Source organism: Platalea leucorodia, assembly GCF_965183815.1.
Source record: "Platalea leucorodia genome assembly, chromosome: 23".
In the NCBI taxonomy this organism is placed as follows: Eukaryota; Metazoa; Chordata; class Aves; order Pelecaniformes; family Threskiornithidae; genus Platalea; species Platalea leucorodia.
In genome coordinates, this window is record NC_138845.1 from 2,753,195 (window position 1) to 2,771,861 (window position 18,667).

Sequence of the window (18,667 nt, forward strand, 5' to 3'; positions counted from 1 at the left end):
GTACCAACACTAAAGACAATTAATGTCCGACTGTGGCCCGTTCTGTGGCATCAGGCTAATGCTGCCAACCAAAACCATGCCTTGTCCTGTGGCTACAGGCATACCTCGGCAACTCTTTTCCTCTGTAAAGCTAAAATAGTGCATTTGAAAGGCTACGGAGTGTCTTGGATGAAAGGATCCTTAAATGCCAAATGTGCTTTTGAAAACGGGTAGCCTGCTTCTCGTGTCTCTTCCTACACCGTTTCCAAATGGAGGTTTTTAAAATGGGTTCCATGAGGTGCCAACACGCGTCCTGGGGGAAATCGTTTTCAGGAAGGCTGGTCTTTCATTGCTGCTGTTGATGCATGTAATATGTCTAATTCCTTTTAAGGGAGTTAAAATATTACCCCTAGGTGTCTGTCTAGGCTAGGATAACGGGCTTAGTTTTTTTCTTAATGGGTTAGTTAACATGCTTTGGGACCACTTCGGTTTATGGACTGGTATACCAGGGGGAAAGCAGCATATGGGCTGACTTTAATATCTGCGGGAAGAACTAAACTTTTTTTTAAATAAGTGGAAATTTTGATTCTTGAGGTAAGCAAAACCAGCTTATCCCCAGACCAGCGTCCCAGTCAAGTTCATCATCATCAACAGAGGATCTGATGGGCAGCTCGGTTCCTTTGGATGGGAAGGGGAGGCTTCAGCTTTCCTTGGGTACCTGCAGCCTTTTCCCCTCCAGCTCCTGCAAGTACCAAGAGCCTGTTCAGATGGGTAAAATACGTATTTTAATTTTAAAGATGACAACATCATCCTGTCTATATATGAATCCGGGCATCGCTTTTAACCTCTCTAGAACTTCAAACCTAGATTATGGTTCATTGCCAAGTTTCAAACTATACCTTTTGTTAGGGTTTGATGTACCTGCCAGCTAACGCTCGTATCCAGGGAGGCGGTAGGGGATTGGGATGACTAAGGTGCGTGCGTGCGTGCATGGATGTTGGTGGGGGAAAAGGGATGATTGAGAAATTCGGCGGTACTGGTGGGAAAAGGCAGAACTTTCCTGTTAGACTGGGGAGCCTTGTGTGCGAGAGAGGGAGGGCCTGTGCTGGGGGAAATGAGCTGTCTACTAATAAGACTCTCAAGTAGAAGGTCCTAGACTGGACCCCCTCCCCGCTTCCCAATCCCAGCAACTGGTTTAGAATCACAGGTTGGTTTGGGTTGGGAGGGACCTTTCAAGGCCATCCAGTCCTACCCCCTGCCATGAGCAGGGACATCTTCAGCCAGATCAGGATGCTCAGAGCCCCGTCCAACCTGACCTTGAATGTGTCCAGGGATGAGGCATCCACCACCTCCCTGGGCAACCTGGGCCAGTGTCTCACCACCCTCAGCGTAGCAAATTTCTTCCTTATATCCAGTCTGAATCTCCCCTCTTTTAGTTTAAAACCATCACCCCTTGTCCTATTTGCATTTTCTTCCTTCCTGGCAGGCTTCTGTGGAGACTCATAGGGAAGAATAATAGCAAGGCAACTTCCAAAGCACCCATTTGAAAAACTATGTGGAGTTTTACGTCCCTAAAATGGTGGTGGTGGGAGGTTTGTGCATCTCCTCCAAACAACAATATGCTTTGTCATCACAAAATTGGCAGAGGCTTATCCAGCTCCGACTGCGGCCTTACAGGGCTCTTTGGGAAGACCCTTCTCTTCTCTTTCCACCGTGCAGAAGGAGGCACAGCGAACATCGCGGGGTGTAATCTCTTTCTGTGCTGGCACTGGTGCTGCAGGCGAAACTCTTCACTTCCATCTGTCTGCCTTCCCTTTGCAGGGGCTTGCCTAGATTAGGGATCCTCACGGCTGCCTTGGATTACAGTCGATCCTGTCTACCCCAGGCGTTGCAAACAGGTTAGTTAAAACATAGTTCTAAATACATTTGATCTAAGGGAATAGGTATATATTCTGAAACGTGGAGAAGACCTTCTTCTGTTAGGTGTAAACTTTGAGAGGACAAAACAATTCAAAAGTGGTAAGTAGTCTCCTCTTCGGTGCAGCTGTATCAAAGCCTGTAGGTCTCCTAATGTCCGTCATAGGGGCGAATTGCCACCTTCCTCCTCGCCGAGAGCAAGCACTTGTGCCCAGGTTCAGCCCGTGATGGATTTTTCATTTATGAGCCTCCATGGTTCTAAGGGGATTTTCTATGGTTTTGAGTTCTGCAGGTGCTAATTTGATATTTTGATTTGTTTGAGGGTTTTCTTTTTTTAATTCTCTTGACTCTTCACAAGGGAATTCTTCCAGCAAGTTTCAGGTGGGTCTGCTGACTGAATTATTTATTAAGCAATCTGCAGCGTGCTTGCTGTATTGCACACAAAATTGATGTGCCGTCTGCACCACCACGTTCACACTCTTGACTCAGATTTTCCAAAACCTCAAAGTAAAGTAGATTGTCTCCAATTCTTTCTTCATCAGACCAATAATCATCTCCAAAACAATGTCTTGTAGTTCTTCTGAACTTAATAGAAGCTCTCTGCTATCAGTGAGGCCTCAGGCTGCCCACAAGGCTCTCTTGTTAATGGACATTTAAAACATGCTGCCTCATAGCACACGCAACAAAATACTTAACTTTATTACGCATCAGCTGTGACTTGATTATTTTTTTCCTTTAAAAACACGTGCGATCCCTCCCAGCTAAGGACCTGAATTAACAAAAGGCTTCGCGCACGAGTTCCTTGTGGAATGAAAACTTTAAATATCTTCATACCCTACAAATGCAATTCATGCAGCAGTGGAGTAAGCGGAGCCTACGTGGGTGTAAATTTAATCTCTAGAGGGTTCGTTTTCTCTAGCCGCAAAGCAGTCGTAAGTGGGTTGCCCAAGATCGCAGCACAAGGCAGCGACGGAGCTGGGAACAGGACTTGGGTGAACGTTGCTCTGGGGCTCTGCCTCACTCCGTTTGCAGAAGAGCCCCTCGTCTCTCGGCCGCTATCGCGACGCGCGCCTCCTGTGTCGGCTCGATGTCAGCCCAGCGTCCTGGCACGCACTGAACCACTGCACGTAATATTTCTCATTTATCTCCATGCCAGAAGTAGGAAGAGGCGATGTCCCCAACAAATCGACAAGGAGATTAACTTCAGGAAAAAGTCGTCATTCCTCTGTCAGCGCTGACACCCTTGGATAAGCAGCGCTGGAGAAATGGTGGAAGTGTGGCTGTTGTCCTAGCTACGCTTGTCCGGCTTTGCAAACATCCCCTTGCGATGCTGCAGTTGCTTTGGTGAGGAGTTAAAGTTGCGGCTGAAGGTGGGAATGAGATCCGCTACAGAGCAGATGCACTCTTGGCTGCAAAGCTCATGTTTATTCTGTTTTTCTGCATGCTGTGCGTGCTCCAGAGGAGTTGCTCCTGTTGAGAGCGCTGCTCTATACGAGCTAGTCTTCAGAAAATTTGTACTCTTAAATACCCTGTGCAAACTCCAAGGGGTGCCTGATTATCAGCACAACACACACTCGAGACTGCTGCGAAGCGTGGCTTTGGGTTTACTTCTTTTTACAGCCAGCCTATAGGTTATTTGCATGAGTTAATAAGGCAAGAGAGAGAGGAAAACACAGAGAGACTTGCGGAGCACGGTCTATTCCGGCTGAAAATGTCTTTTCTGTTTTCCATGAGACGGCAGCTGCTTGTCAGGTCTGTGCTGACAGAACTTTGAAGCACGCTTCAGTAATCTGTCTGCATTTCTTCGCTTCCCCTTGCTGTTTCCAACATGCTAAAAATCATCAAAACAGTGAAATACTGTCCCGCGGCTGCAGGAAGAGGAATGAGAATGTGTTCCCAGTATCCAATCATCTGCTTATTCTGCCTGTTCTTAAGAATAGAATTTATTGAAGCAATTTATCCTGACTAAATGTGATATAAATCTGAGCACATGTATGTACATACCAGTCATATTCTGTAGTGAACGAGCAGCTAAATCTTTCTTTAAAGAATGAGTGAATCCTCCTGACACTTTGCAAGATCAAGTAAACTGAGGTTTTTGCAGTGTGTTGGTCCCGATTTTTTTTTTTTTAAGAGCTGCTTGTTAATGCTATCAGAAGTAGCTGGCAGGCAGCCTGAAATGCCATTGGGTTTTTGTTTTGTTTTCCTGCTCTCCCTTTCAGTTAGTGTTCTCAAAGCCCCAGGAGTGACAGCTGATCCATTTCTTTAATTTCTGAAATAGCTTTTATATGCATCGGAAGCATAAATATGAGGTAGAGAGACCCTGAAGTTCTTCATATTGGCGAAGGCAGCAAGCTGCTTAAGTGACAGCAGTAAGGACAGATCTCTGACCTGTGTTAATTAAAAAAGCATAGGGTTGGCTGCCCTGTGAAATACAGCAGTCTCCCTCCATAATAATTATGCTGCATGTTTAACAATAAGATTTGTTTGTTGATGACATAAACACATCCCCAACCTCATCCCACACAACCGAGTTTAAATGCACGGGGGTGATTTAAACAGCCTTCAAACACTTCCAGCACCAGCCTGACTTTGACAGCAAGGGGCATTACAACTGTCCTTTAAAGTTTTGTGACTTTGCTGCTGTCTCAGTACCGCAGCTCTTAACTGCTTCAGCACTTGACAATTGCTGAATGTGGTGCTGGACTGGCAGAGGTGATTTTTGTGGTTAGTTTGAGAAGAGGCTGTACAAACTGATGCCCCAGGCTCCCTTTGTAGACCAGTTCACCGGCATACCTGGCTGCGAGGAGGCCTGAGAGCAGCTTTCAGGCTCTCGTGGCCACGCGCTTAGCTTGCCAGCTCTAAGGATGGTCGTTCCTGGCGCTGTTTACGTCGTCAGAGCGCCGTTCAAACACGAACCCCTGAGCCCCCACGAGTGCCAACTTGTGCCCCTCGCTTTGTAAGCAGGTAACCAACTTGTCAAAGCGTGCACAAGTCATTGACTAAATAAGGAGTAAGAAATCTGGAACTAATGACTCTAGCATCTACCTTCAGCTTGACAGACAACACGGACTGCGGCTCCCGGGAGCCTCGGCTGTGCTGAGAGCTGTGGGACAGATCCTTGTCTCTTACGGACAAAGTAAGACTGTTGGGAGGGGAAAAAACAAGGTCCGGGCTGCCCAAGACAGCAGTTGTTGACTTTTTTTAGTCGGTCTGTGTCCTGGTATCATAGTCTTACCAGCCGCCATACTGCAAAGGTGATGGTAAAATAACTCTAGCAGTCCTCAAGTTCATGTTTCCTTTGTGTCTGGTCTGATTTCTCTTATTATTTTCTTACAGAAAAAGTAGTAATTGGGCTGCCCTCTGCTAGGAGTGGGTGATGAAGGACTGAGCCCTGTGTCTCAGCTCATTCAGAGCTGTAGCTCTTTGTGCAGCTAACTGGAAGGTTTAGGTGCAATATTTTTGGACCTCGAGGGCAGGCGATAAGAAGTGTTTAATCAGTTTTGTGCTTCTCTTCTCTGCAGTGTCAGGGAGTTGTTCTGAGCAGTGGTTTGGTATTACGAGAAGGTTTGACCTCTTCATCCCTCCTTGCTAGAGACTGTTAAATGTTAAAACTCCTGAGGAAGCCTGGACTTCTCTGTGCCTTCAGAGCAGCTCGTCTGTCCGCTGTTAGGATGCAGCAGATGCATGTAAGTCAGCTGCTTCAGGGCCGGACGGAGATTCCTCTTGGAGGAGGAGGAGGATCAGGTGGTTGTGGAGAGATGGAGGTGAGATCCCCAGTTGTTTAGCAGGCAGGAGCAATGGGTTGATATTTTAGTTTGAGCTCCCAGTTTGGAGCTTTGGTGGAAGTTCAGAAGGATGGTATGAAGAGTCCTATCGTTCTAATATGTTCTCACTCAGATTCATCTTGCTGTCATCTGCGCCCATGTCACCTCAAGGCTAGCCTTTGCCAGGATTTAATCTTCCGATACAGAGCTGCTGTCGTCTCCTGCTGCGCCACCCTCCAGTCCTGCAAGCCCCCTTTCATTTCTGTGGGCTTTTCTGGGGGGCTGCTGCGGTGGGTGGATGTTCCTGGCCATCTTTATTGCCTTTATTATTACGTTTGCCCTATGCTAGGGAGCGTTTTGGCTGCTCGCCCGTTCCATTTGTGAGAGGGCTATTTATCCTTTGTGAGTTCGTGTTTGCATAGGCCCTGGAGTTTTGCTTAATAAATCCAAACATAGTCTAGTGTTGTGGACGGCTCTCCCCTTTTTGTGGGAGAAGAACTGGCAGCCACTTTCTCATAGCTCTTGGTTGTTGCCGTTGTGCGCTGCGGCTGAGCCAGCGCTCGGGGAGGGGAATTCCACCTCTTGTAGCCGCCTCTTGTAGCTGCACGCTGCCCTAGCACATGGTAATAGAAAAATAATCTTTTTTTTTCATATTAAACAATAATTAATTCCCGTGTCCTTTCAATAAAAGCAAAAGGGGACTGTTTTCTGTAGCACATGCATTCACCCTCTGCTGCGAAGTCGCATTCTTGGAGCGCTTTCTCATATAGCTCCTAAAAATAACAAGTCTCCCCACCCTCTCGCTGCTGCTCTGTGTGTGTGCGTGCGCGTATTAGCGGTTAGAAATGCAAAAAGCTAACTAAAAGAGCCTGTGTCTTCGTGAACGCGTTTTGGCCGCGTTCTGGTTTCATTTCTGCTCTTGGCTCTAGCAAGCTGACGTGCGTCGCCGAAGCCAAGTGCCGAACTTGGAGTAAGAGATGCTGGAAGCAACGCGAACAGCCAGAACATGTTCGCGCAGTAAACCCCCCGAAGAGATAGCATTTGCTTTATTATAGCTTTTTAAAATCCTGCTATAAAAATATCAGTGGGTGGAGGGAACCATTATTTCTTGAATTTGAGGTGGTGGGGGTTACTTTATTTACTCTTATTTTTTATTAATAAGAATAGCTTCACTTGTAGCATAATAGGACTGAGTGTTTTGTTATCCTTAGCTATAATCTGTGATAAACTACCCCTGCCATCAGCCTTGTAGTTTACCCACTAGGGAGCCAGATTATTGCCTTGTAAAACGGAGCACCACTCCTATAATCCCTTAATTAATTAAATGACAAATTTTAGTTCTCTCCCATTGAAAATATAACTTGTACATAGAGAGGACTTGGATTTATTTGATCGCTTCTTGCTCGTGCTTTTTTTTTTTTTTCTCCTGTAGATTGTCACTGTCTTTGCTTATGTGTCTGTGCTCTCTACTGTAAATACTAAGGGAGGGTGAAGCAGGCTGTGCCCTCCCTCGACACCCTTCGCCGAGGGGATGTTTCGCGGGTCTTTGCCGCACCAGGCGGTCCTTTGCAGGAGATGAGCGTCGTCCTCGTCTTGCAGGTGGTGACACTGAGATGCAAAAAGTCCCTTGGCCCTTCAGAGAAGTGGTGGTGGGAGCCCAGGCGTGGAAAACTCCCGCTCCTTTCCCACCCGCTGGCCCGCGCTGTCTCACTGTCACGGTTCCCAATGAGCCCTTCTAGCTGCGATGCAGCGCTTTCTCTTCAGATGTGAAAAATCGACTGGGCCCTCCGAAGTCTTATTTAAACTTGGGTTGGATTAATTTCTCTTCCCTGATTGTGTCTAGGGCACAAAGAGATCCTCCTTCCCTGCGAGCGCAGCGTTGATTAATTACAGCCCTGCAAAGGGCAGCTTCTGCTCTTGATATTTTTAATTTTTTTAGCTTATTTAACAATTTCCTCTTCTCTCCTTTCTCCTCAGCTTAGCTCAGCTGCATGAAATATGGGAGACGACAGGCCGTTTGTGTGCAATGCCCCCGGCTGTGGACAGGTACGTTTACAGTATACTTTATTGTGAATGTGTCGTTGTGAATCAAAGTGGCTGTTTTATCACTGAGGCAAAGAGTTTAAAGCCGGTGTTTTACGTGATCACTGGAGGTAATCAGATCAGAGGATTTGCAGTGTGTAAATCCAGGTTATGAGCAAGTGCAGGCACTCCAAAGTAATGAAATCTGCCTTGCTTTGTGGCGTATTGTTATTCTGCTGGTGTTTTCCATGAGCCCCACACAGCCCAGAGAAAACATGCTGATCTCCTGTTAATGTTTTCTGATAACATTGCTCATCTTCTTTCAAGGCTATTTAACCAAAGGACAGATACTCGTTCTCGGTCGGGATGAGTTAGCTGCTGTAGCATATTCTGTAAAGCAGCTGAGAATGTGACAGTTGATGGTTTGTGTTACGCGAACCCCAAACTGCCGTGGTCTATTTTGGGCTTGCAAAAAAAGAAAAAAGACCCATTGTGAATTTTGCCTCCACGGACGGGCATGCTAGAGTTGGCTACGGCCTTGCAAAACTTTTGCTCGCTTTCCTAGGGCAAACGATGATTGCTTTGAATGAGTCACATCCCCTTTTCAGTCATACAACCGTTCTCGTAGCCTCGCCTGCCTGGGAAGGCACCTTTCCATTGCGTTCTGCGTAGTTTTGCAACGAAGCTAGCGCTTTCCCAAAGCCGAGCTTAGGGTCTCTCTGGCGCTCGGCGGTGCGGCGTCTTGGTGGCTCACGCGGCCGTATTAATGGGAGGAACGGGGGATTGTGCAATTACTGCTGGGGCTGTTTGAATGGGAGCTGTTAGAGACTGGGCTTTCCGCAGAAGTACAGCCCTGCGCAGAGTCCGGGGAGAGCTGGGTTTGTCTGTCCTGAAGCGTCAAAATGCTAAGATGCTTTTTGCAGGGGAAGGGAGGGGGGAATCGTGGCTTTTAATTAGATATTAAGCGATGCGCGCGCACTTTGTTTTCCTGGCTGCAACTGTTGGATGTCGGGTTGCCAAACTATTATGGCTGTGATGCCTTTGGGAGCTCTAACCGATCCCAGGGTACTCCCCCTGTCGTTCCCCCCAATTCTTCAGTGTATTTAATATCTTAATGCCTCTTGTGGGTCTCTCAATTGAAATTAAAGATAATTCTGCATCCCCAGGGCGCGTCCTTTGAGACTGCAGGTGAATTCTGTGACGCATTTATTTTTATAGTGCAGAAATGGGTCAAAAATCTCATCTGGGAGCTCTTGGGGACTGGGGCTCTTTAAAAATACGCAGTTAGGACTTCTCAGCTTCTTGGTCATTCTAGCGCTAGTCTCTTCTGAAGCGTTTTCTATCCACTTGCAGGTGATCTTCCTCTTCCCCCCCCCCCCTTTTTTTTTTTTCTTTGTAGGCTGCTTTTTATCTTGAACTTCTTTGCCTGTGAAATTGTGCAAGTCATTTATAAAATGTATTAGCTGTATTTGAGCACTTAATGATGTGAGGACTTCAATCATACAACCTTAAAATCGGATTCAAACAAGCAATTAAGGCAAACAACAATGTATTTAAATTTAATCTCCCACAATCTCCCACAAATGACATATAAAGGTGGTTGCTTCCTCCTTTCGCTGTTCCAGACTGCTGCTTATGGGTAATTCTGACAATTCTTCATGTTAATATTGAAATGTTAGAATCCGGGTAATTCATACCGGTATGATTCATTGTGATCTAACCTGACCTCGTGCACAGTTTCCTAGAACGTCCTTCAATACCTGTTCAAACCAGAGCATGTATTAAATAATGATGATCCAAGCTTGATTTAAAATATTTCCAGTGATGGAAAATTCACCACAGCCCTTGGTTAAGTTGTTCTAATAGTTAATTGCTCTCGCTGGTAAGGAAAAATTATGCCTTATTTCCAGTCTAAACCTGTTCAGCTGCAGCTTCCAGGCTGTGGATCTTGTTAATTTTTGTTTGTTAGACAGAAGATCCTTCCTATCAAATTTTTGATGTCTGTAGGTGTTTACTGACTGATCAAGTCACCCCCTAACAGTTCTTCGGACTAACTAAATACACGGAGCTCTGAGCATCTCCCCGTAAGTCCTAGTGTCTTACATGCGTTTTTTTTTTTCCTTGTCCTCTATTCTGTACATCAGCTTCACGTTAAAGGTTTTTAAGAGCCTTTACAAATCCTACTCACCACTAACACGCAGCAGTACTGCTGTGCAAGCGCAGTGGTACCCGAGAGCCGTACAGATCATCGTAGCAGGATCATCAGCTAAAATTAATGGTCGGTGAGCTGTGCTTTCTGGGGCAAGCGGAGTAAAATTGGATCGTTGCGATGAGCTGCATAGGGTAGCGCGATTGGTAGCTTTGAATCTTAAAAATAAATCCAGAGTTGAAGTTGGGGGGCTGATGGTGGCCAGCAGCTGTCTGCAGGGCTCGACCTCTGAAGCACTTTGTGCTGCCTTTTGGTGCTAAACCCTGACCCTTGATAAGCCGCCGTGGATCATCCCATCAGAAGGGGCTTCTTCCCGTGGACTCGTGTTAAAGTGAAGCCTTAACGAGGGTCAGAGGGGACTGCACCTATCTCGGTTCATTCCCTCATTCCTAGAGATCGAGAGCCTTGTCTTCAAACACGGGGGACAAAACGGGTGTGTGATCTGCTGCAGAAACATCCTGACCTTCCCACAGGTGCTGAGTCCCTGTGGCTCCCATCAGAGTCTGTACGATCCAGAGTTTTGAGCTTTCTGGAAGGTAATCTTGATTTCCCCCCCCCCCCCCCCCAGGCACACAAATGCACGCCCAAGCGGCGCTGTGTTATTGCTTACAGCACGGGAAGCTTTTTCCCAGCTCAAAACCAAGCCAGACTGTGGCCGGCACTGGAGAGGGAGACTGCCTTGCAGGATTCAGCCTTTTTTTCTGATTCTTTAAGACCTTTGGGTGCATTTTGCTTAGGAAAAAAGCCATTTGAATGGGAGAGCGTCGGTGGCTGTTGAGCCTCTTTGGTTATCAGGGTCAACGTTTTTGGGATAACGCCCGGCTCGCTGGGTCCTTTCACCGCGGTGGCTCCAGCGTCTCCGTTCCTTTCTCTTATTTCTAAACCTTTGATCCCATGCCCAATCCACTGGCGTGTTTTTATCCCTACAGATTCCTGCTCTTTTGGGTATTCCCCTGTTTGAGGGGTGCGCTCTGGTTTTGGTGAGCTGCTCCCATGGGAACAGGCTGCTTTGGTCCTGAGTAAATTGGGACGGATTTCGCTGTCAGCTGGGGCAGCGGGCATGGGGACAAATCGCCCGCTCCTTTTCCGCTCGCTAAAATTAGCGCTCTGCCTCTTGCAAACGCTGCGTTGAGACGCGCAGTAGCACGGGAGGTCACGGGAGAAGGAGAAGGGAGAGCAGAAGCAAACTAATTTGAACAGGAGGCTGGAGACAATTGCTGTGAAGCCAGTGGTGATTTTCCCCCTTTAGTTTAAAGGGAAAAAAAAAAAATTATTTTGCTTGCCGGTGTAATTTATTGGAACCATTAGCTGCTTCTTTCCCTCTGTAGCTCATCTTTTATGCTGTATGTCCTTTTTTCCTCCTTTTCCTTCACTGTTTCTATGTAGAAAAAGGCTGCAAAGCTAACTTTTCAGGGAAGTGAGGGAAGAGGGAATGGCCACCGAAAATAGATGAGCAAATCTTGCTGTACCCCCCGTATCATCCCAGCTAGTGGGCTTTCGGTGGCTATGTAAACATGTTTTGGTTGCTAGGTCTTTAATGGTTGTTATTTTTGGATTCTGTACGCGATCACTTCCCAACAGCGAGTCTGCTGCGACACAGCTGACTTCTAAATGTGCCGCATATACTGCTTTTAAAAAAGATTCTTCTCAAGGTCATTGATCTGGTTTCTTCTCTTGAGAGGACAGGTGACACATTTTTCCCCGACCCCCTGGCCCTCTCTTGTAGAGGGAGAAGAGCTTTTCTCCAGCAGGGATGTGCCCCCCTGTGCCACTGCCTGAAGGCAAGGAGGGAGGTAGAGACAAGCCCCTGCCTCCGAAATGTCTGCAGAAGACGTAGAGCTATGCCTCAAGTAAGGCTTTCATTGAATCTGCTAAGTGAAACTAATCTGGGGGTGGTGTGCTCTGCTAATCATTATTAAAATCTTCTAATCCCATTTAAAACATACTGAGTGATGAAAGGCAGCCTTAGCGCAACCAAGTGTTAGCCGTAAACTTTAGCGTTGCCATTAAAGTTGAAAGGTATTAACTAAGTCTGCATAATGAGACAGCTCTGACTCATTAACGCAAGGTAATTAAAACTTTGGCCGTCCTGTCTAAGGCATCTAGAGCAAAGGTCTGAAGGGAGGCGGGGGCTTCGGGTGCTCTGGTGCTGCTTCGTTACCGGGAGCTGGCGGTGGCAGAGGGAAGTGGCTCGCTCTGGTTCTGTATCCTCCCTTATAAAACTGCGTTAAACCCTTCGCAGGGTGATGGCCGAGTTGGGCCGGCGAGCTGGCAGCGTGAAATGGGGGTTGGCGGATAGACGTGCCTCTCCGACAGCCCTGCCTCTTCCGCTCCTCTCCCGAAGGCTTCGGGAGCGCTGGATGCTTGAGGCTTTATGAAGTGTCATAACGGAGGAACATCTTTATTAATAAAACTGGTTTGTCCACTCCTGTTGCCCAAACTAATGGAGGGGCCATAATATTGAATATATTCTACTGGGACCAAGACTTTCCCTAGCCCCTGCCCCCCCACTCCACACCATTTCACTTTTTATAAGTGACACAAATCATCACTCAGGTCCTAATTCCAGGGCTACAGTTATACAGGCCATTTCCTCAAACAATCGTTTGCTTTTTAAACCCACCCTTAATTTAACAGTTTATTCCCCTTAAACCCATGCCACCGAGGTGATGCTCGTGCAGTGTCCAAGAAACGCGAAGCCCAGAACTTTCACGAGGCCAGAAAATGATTTTTCTTCTTTGTGGTTTATTGTATCCTCTTATCTTGTCATATAATAGAAATAATGTTTATGGCATTGAGGCCTCAGCATCACTTGGCATTTAACCAACCTCAAAAGCAGTTTATTGCTTTGTATACTCTGCCGCCATGACCATTATCCCTTAAATCTCTATTGCTTTGTAATATACGAGGCAACAAATGGCTTCTGCGATTGGTTAAATGTGGAACTGAAGCTAAGGTGTGTTTTGTAGCTTGTATAATCCAAACGAATATAGATTATTCCTTTTATATGAGTGCTGGTGTAGAGAGGAAAAAATGGCCCTCTTCTCTTTCCAAGAAGTGGCGAGCTCTCCTTGTCATGGTTCAAACTTCCAAGTGGCCTGGGACGTGCACGGTGCCTTGGCCTCTGGGAGGTTTGCCGCGGGATTTCCAGGCACAGAGTTATCCCTGTCGGCAGCCTGAGCTGCCATTTGCACCCGTGTATCTGCATCCCCAGTTTTGGGTAGGGACCAGCTCCGCCAGTACGAGGAATGCGTCTTGCCCCTGTCTCTGCAGGGCTGTCGGTGGCTGGACGTCCTCAGTGCAAGCAGATGGTTCGGGACGAGCTATTGTGATTAAAAGAGGCAGAATAATACAGTGAGGCAAGGAGGTGGGTGTGTAGAGCAGCCCAGAGGCGAGAGGAAGAAAGTGCCCGTGCCCATTTGCTTTACAACAAAGCATCTTTCTTTTGGTATCGTTTCAAAGGTTGGCTTTGTTACTGGCCTCCTCTCCTTCCAGTTACGGGCTAAAGCGAAAGGTAAGAAAACATTCCCTGTCTCGAAGCTGCCAGGAGCCACCATTATCCATACGAGAAAATCCAAAGGGATGTCTCAGCCCTGCTGGAGCTTGCTGCCAGCCCTGGCCGGGACCACGCGTGCGCAGGACGCGAATGTGTTTGGTTTGAATATGAGCGTGTACAGAAAGAAATGCTTGTGTGTTGATTTAACAGCCTCCTTAGGGTCTGCCTCTTGAGACTTTGTTCCTGAAGCTTATGAAGGGAAGCCAGACAAACTGCCTAAGAAATTCAGAGAGGTAAAATCGAACCTTTGAGAAACTTCAGCCCAATTGGCTACCTGCTGTTAGAGCCAACAGGAATTTAAATGGTTATTAAGCAGAGTTATGACACCCTGTCCTCCAGTAGAAATTGTTACTGTCCTGGCAGGGGAACTGAGCGGGACTGGACTTGGACACAGGCGCAGGGTGTTTTTCCTAAAGAATTCAGGCTCCTAACAGCCACTGATTTAATGAGGTAGGAGCTGTTATGTCTTTGGAAATCCGAGCCTTATTAATCAGGAGAATGGCTTCTGTGGAGCGGGGTGGATAACGCCGATCACCAAAGCTGGATAGGGCTGGTGAGAGCGGCAAGCCAAGAGCAGGACTTGCAGCTGCCCCTTCCAGGGTTACGTGGCACGATCGACATCGGGCCTCAGCTCCAGGGGCCCGCAGGTGACCCGGACGGGGCGATGCCGTGGGGCTCGATGCCGCCTGTCACCGGGGGACCCAAGCAAAGGGCTGGATCACATGGGAAGCAGTTCCCATCCGACCCCAGGCGGTACCAAGACTTCCCCTGCGTGCCCGAAAGGGTCGCTCGCCGGGGGGGCTGAGCTGCGGCTGACTCCCCCCTCTACCAGTCAAATATTAAAATGAAAAATTGTGGATGTTAATGGTGGAGCGAGAATAAAATCCTTCTCCGAGCTTTTTGTTATGCTTGGGCACAGATACCCCTTGTCTGTAGTTAGCATGCAAAGTCACGTCTATGTTGTGTCCCTACTGCACCCAAGTGATTTGAAGAGCTGAGCCATAAACTAGAGTTTCTTTTCTGTTTTTTAAATTGAAGGAAACGTCTGAAGCTCTGTGGCGAGGAATTCCTAGCTGTATACGCCTGCTTGCTTCACAGCTGCAGCTTTTTATTTGAAGCTGCCACAGCTGAAATAAAATTCTGCAGAGAAACATCTTGGTTAAAGGTCTTCTATTATTTTACAGGAATGCAGGTTTCCAGAGTTAATTATTTATTTCAAATTAAGGCCTTTACAGCTGCAGTACCTGTACATCCAGCACAAAATGGCAGCTGCTACACAAATCTCCAAGCGTTTACAGTATGTAACGGGTCCGCGTAAAAGTAGTGGTTGGTTATAGTAACTCTTTAGGTTGGTAGCATCAAAAGAAGTGAATTAATTTGAATTGTAACTCATGTATTGTCAGCAGAGTAAAATGATGTCTCCCACCTCTTGCTGAAGGTATTTTTGGAGGTGGGGAGGAGAAAGCTAATTTTGAATAATAATAAGCTTGAGAAGGCATCTGAAACCAGTAAACGTTTATTTTTTACACTCCTATAACTTAAAAACGGCCAAACCAATTTAAACCAAATTGGATAATAAAAAATATTGCTCCTAGGCTGAGCCCCTGTATGCCAAGTTCCAGTCTAGAATGAATTTTTATGACCGAATTACAAACCCCCTAGAAATGAAGGTTTAAAATGGAAATGTTGACAGACCTTTAACTACAAAAGCACTATAATAGGACTTCTTTTTTTTATAAAATGGCTGTTTTAAAATATAATTAAGACTTAAATATTATTTAATAGCAGCATTTCCTGTAAGTTAAAATCTTTATCATTCCTATGGCTGGGATTCATTGCCAGTTCTGAGAATGCCAGCTCTGCTTTGCATTTGGAGCACGTGTGCAGTGCTGAACCGACACAGACACTTGTCTGTCAAATGGAAATGGGTCTGGACAGCTTTCCAAATTCCCCTTTTCTAAATAAGAGCCTGGATGCCAAAGGACGTGCTGGACCTCCGCACAAATCCCGCGGCTCTGGGAAGAAACTGCCGCGTAAGCCTCTGCCAAAGACTCAACTTTTAATAACGTGAAACGCCGGTGGTGCGTTCTTCGCCGGCAAACACGTTTGCATCCCCTCTGGCTGATTAGGTATTAATTAGGAGTTGCGCTTTTAGCGCGATGGCTGCTTTGGTGTTCTCGGCACATGCTGACAGCCTTTCGGGGCACTTTGGAAAGCCGTGGACGGAGCAGCCGGTTTGGCCGCGATGAATCTGGAAGCCCCTCGTGCCGCAGCAGCGCGGTGGCTCGGAGAGCCGTCCTCGCAGGAAAAAGAAAAGGCTTTTCTTTTACAAGGGCTTTGCGCAGGCTTCTCCCCGCTCCCGGAGGGATGCGCTTGCTGCCGCGGCTCCGGACTGCAGCCCTCCCCGATGCCCTTTTTGTTAGCGCCGGTGCCAGGCCGTGGCCTCGTGCCACGGGCAGGAGGGTGCTGTGCAGCTGTCGCACCCCACCCAGCGTGGGGCTTGGTTTTCATCCCTGCCCCCTTTCTTGGACTTGCTAATTCCTCTTTATTTTGCTGCCTTTCTCCCCCCCCCCCATCCCCACGTGAAATGCTGGTGTTTAAAAATAACCCCTGGCTGGTTGCTGCAGTGCCACAGACGCAGGGATTGTTGCAACACTCGGTTCCTGTACTGCCCCATGGCTGGCTTGAAAGTGGAACTGGCAATGGGAGAGTCCCAGTTGCTGCACGGTGTCCTCTCCGTTTTCCTGCTGGTTTTCTTGCTCTCCTTTTGCAGGTGAATAAGCTTCCTGCTGCCAAATACCCTCTCAGGACAGCCTTTGATATCGGGGATGCTGATAGCAGGAGGCAGAGACCCGTGAGATCGCCACCTTCATCTGTTGGGGTGACATGTTTTATATAGGTTTGGTTTTTTAAAGCCTTCGTTGGAGGACGACATTAGGTAGAAAGCAACGTAACCTGGAAATCGGGCACGTTCGTAGGTGAAACTCTGCGATGCTACAAGCACGCTTACAGGTGCAGACGCTGTTGCTTGTCCTGCTCCTTCCTCGTGGGAGCCGCAGGCGTTGCTCTCCCTTCTGCAGCCACGTGTGACGGGCTGGGGGTGTACGAGCAGCTTTTCCCTCCTACGCAGGGACAGCCACACGCAGGGACATCCACCCCTAAGGCCGTTCTGGGAGGCGGCTCCGTTAAAGGGCAGGCATTGAAGCAAAATTTATCTGGAAACCGCTATTATATGTATTTTAGGCTGTTGCAGTGACCTCCTCTTGTGTATACCGCACATGCAGCGCTGGAATGTGACGGGCAAGAGGTCTCTGGAGGCTGCAGCGGACACGCTTGATAAGGCTTTGCTGCTTATTTCACTAGAAACCTCCCAGATCTGGTTGCTGAAATATATCTGTGGGGTTTTTTTTTGTGCGTGAAGTAATTGCTTGCGAACACAAATTGGTTTAACGTGTACGTAGAGGAGATAAGTAACTTCAACTCCTGTTAGTTCCTTTCTAGTGCGGATTTTCTGAGAAACGTCTGGGCTGTGACTTTGGCTTCTTGCTCTGGAGACGCAGTGAGGTTTGGCAATAGCTTTTACATTTCTGTTCCGGTGAATGCCTGTTCTAGAACAAGCCCTCGTTAGGATTTCTTTGCCATATTGGCTGCTGCAGCAATTAAAATGAAGAAATAGCACCCCTGGATTTGAAGAAATAGCTGCATGGTTTCCCCCTCTATCGTCTTAGAGATGCTGTGCCAAGGCTGCAGAATACCTAATAACGCCTTAAAATATGCAGAAGCCAGCTTTAATGCAGGTCCTGTCAAAGAAAACGCTATCGGAGGATGAGCCGTGCTGCAAAGCATTGGCTCGCCATCCGCTGCCGCCGTATCAGGCACGCTCTCCGATCGCTTCATTAGCATACTTGTTCATTTTGGCGTAAAAATGGAGTATATGAGGCGGCACACAACCAGTAAACCTATTTCATGTAGCAATAGAATAGCCAGTAATGGATCTAATTGCCCTTTTGGAGCACCTCTTGTCCCAAAGGATTCTTCAACCGGTCACAAATCACAGCAGAAACGCACCTACCGCTGAGCCGCGGCGCTGGGGAAGGTGCGTCTCTGGTCTCCCGTGCCAAGGGAGCCCCTCCTGCCAGCGAGACGGGGGTTGAGAGCTCCAAGGCAGCGGCACGGTTTTCTTCGGAGCCGCTTAAAACTTCGTTTAACCTTCCTCGTTTCAGGGGAAGGGCGCTGAGTAGCGCAGCGGGGCGTCAGGCCTTATTTCCAGGGAAAGCTGGACTGTTAAGCCATCTGCTTTTCGATGGGTGACTTGCAGACTCAGCAACTATAAATATATATATAGACAGAACACGCGCCAGGATCCGTTCCTGTATAAACAGTCATATATATCTCTCTCTACATGTATATTTGTATGAATATGAACATATCCTGGCTGCCAGAGCCCCTTTATTGGGGCTGGTTGATGCCACGTACTTGAGGGCAGCAGGAAGGAAAGCCAGCAGCGGTCGTTACTCTGGATGTCGATGTAGGAGAGCATCCCCCGCTTGAAAAGCGGCCTCTGCACGGCGCCGGGGGATGCAGGTTTTGCAGGGTGTCCGGAGATGCGCGCGCTCTACTCGGGGCTTGCCGTTTCCAAGAGGGTATCGCCGTTCTCGCCGAGCCCCCGCGCACATCTCGCACCTGCAGCACCAGGCCAGCGAAGCCCGGCGAACCGGGTCTGAAGTTTCTCGAACGCTGCCAGGTTTCTAATGATTTAAATTTCTGTTTTGGTTTGGTTTTTTTTCTTTAATTGAGCCATATCCTCATTGTTCCCAGATTATGGGACGGTTTCCACTTTCTGCAGCGGGGACGAGGAGGGAGGGTTTCCCCATTCTTGGGAACATGATCAGGGCTGCAGAAATACCCACAAAGGAACATGGCCGTGCACTTGCAGGGAATGGTTTCTTCTCTTTTTGATTTAAGGGAGTTTCACAACCACGGAGTTTCTGCCTGGAACGAACTAATCTCAGCCCAGTCCTTACCTTAAAGCTCTTGCTCTATATCAAAAATGCAAACTGCGTGCGCTGCTAGCACGAAGCCATAAATTGAGCCAGGCTCTTTTATTAACTTGAAATTAGACTGATCTAAAAGCTTGCTTGTGGTCTTGAGCTTAATAGGAGCAGAAAGCTGCCGGTGGCTGCGTGTTCTTGCAGCCGAATGCGAACCTGCGAGTGT

The 18,667-nt window shown here is 47.7% G+C and overlaps 1 protein-coding gene across 6 annotated transcripts in view; it reads left to right on the plus strand.

Annotated features, from left to right (window-relative positions):
- LOC309600214 (cyclic AMP-dependent transcription factor ATF-7) overlaps positions 1-18,667 on the plus strand; it is a 69,606-nt gene that overhangs the window by 13,600 nt on the left and 37,339 nt on the right. For 5 of the 6 annotated variants that reach the window (XR_014230415.1, XM_082332308.1, XM_082332311.1 and 2 more), the window contains exon 2: positions 7,641-7,709. Coding sequence is in view for 4 of the 6 variants with exons in the window: in XM_082332308.1 (XP_082188434.1) it covers positions 7,662-7,709 (48 nt within the window). In the remaining 2 variants the exon portion in view is untranslated. Of the gene's footprint in view, positions 1-1,831; positions 1,878-7,640; positions 7,710-18,667 lie in introns of those variants that run through there. The other variant, XM_082332309.1, reaches the window with a different exon arrangement.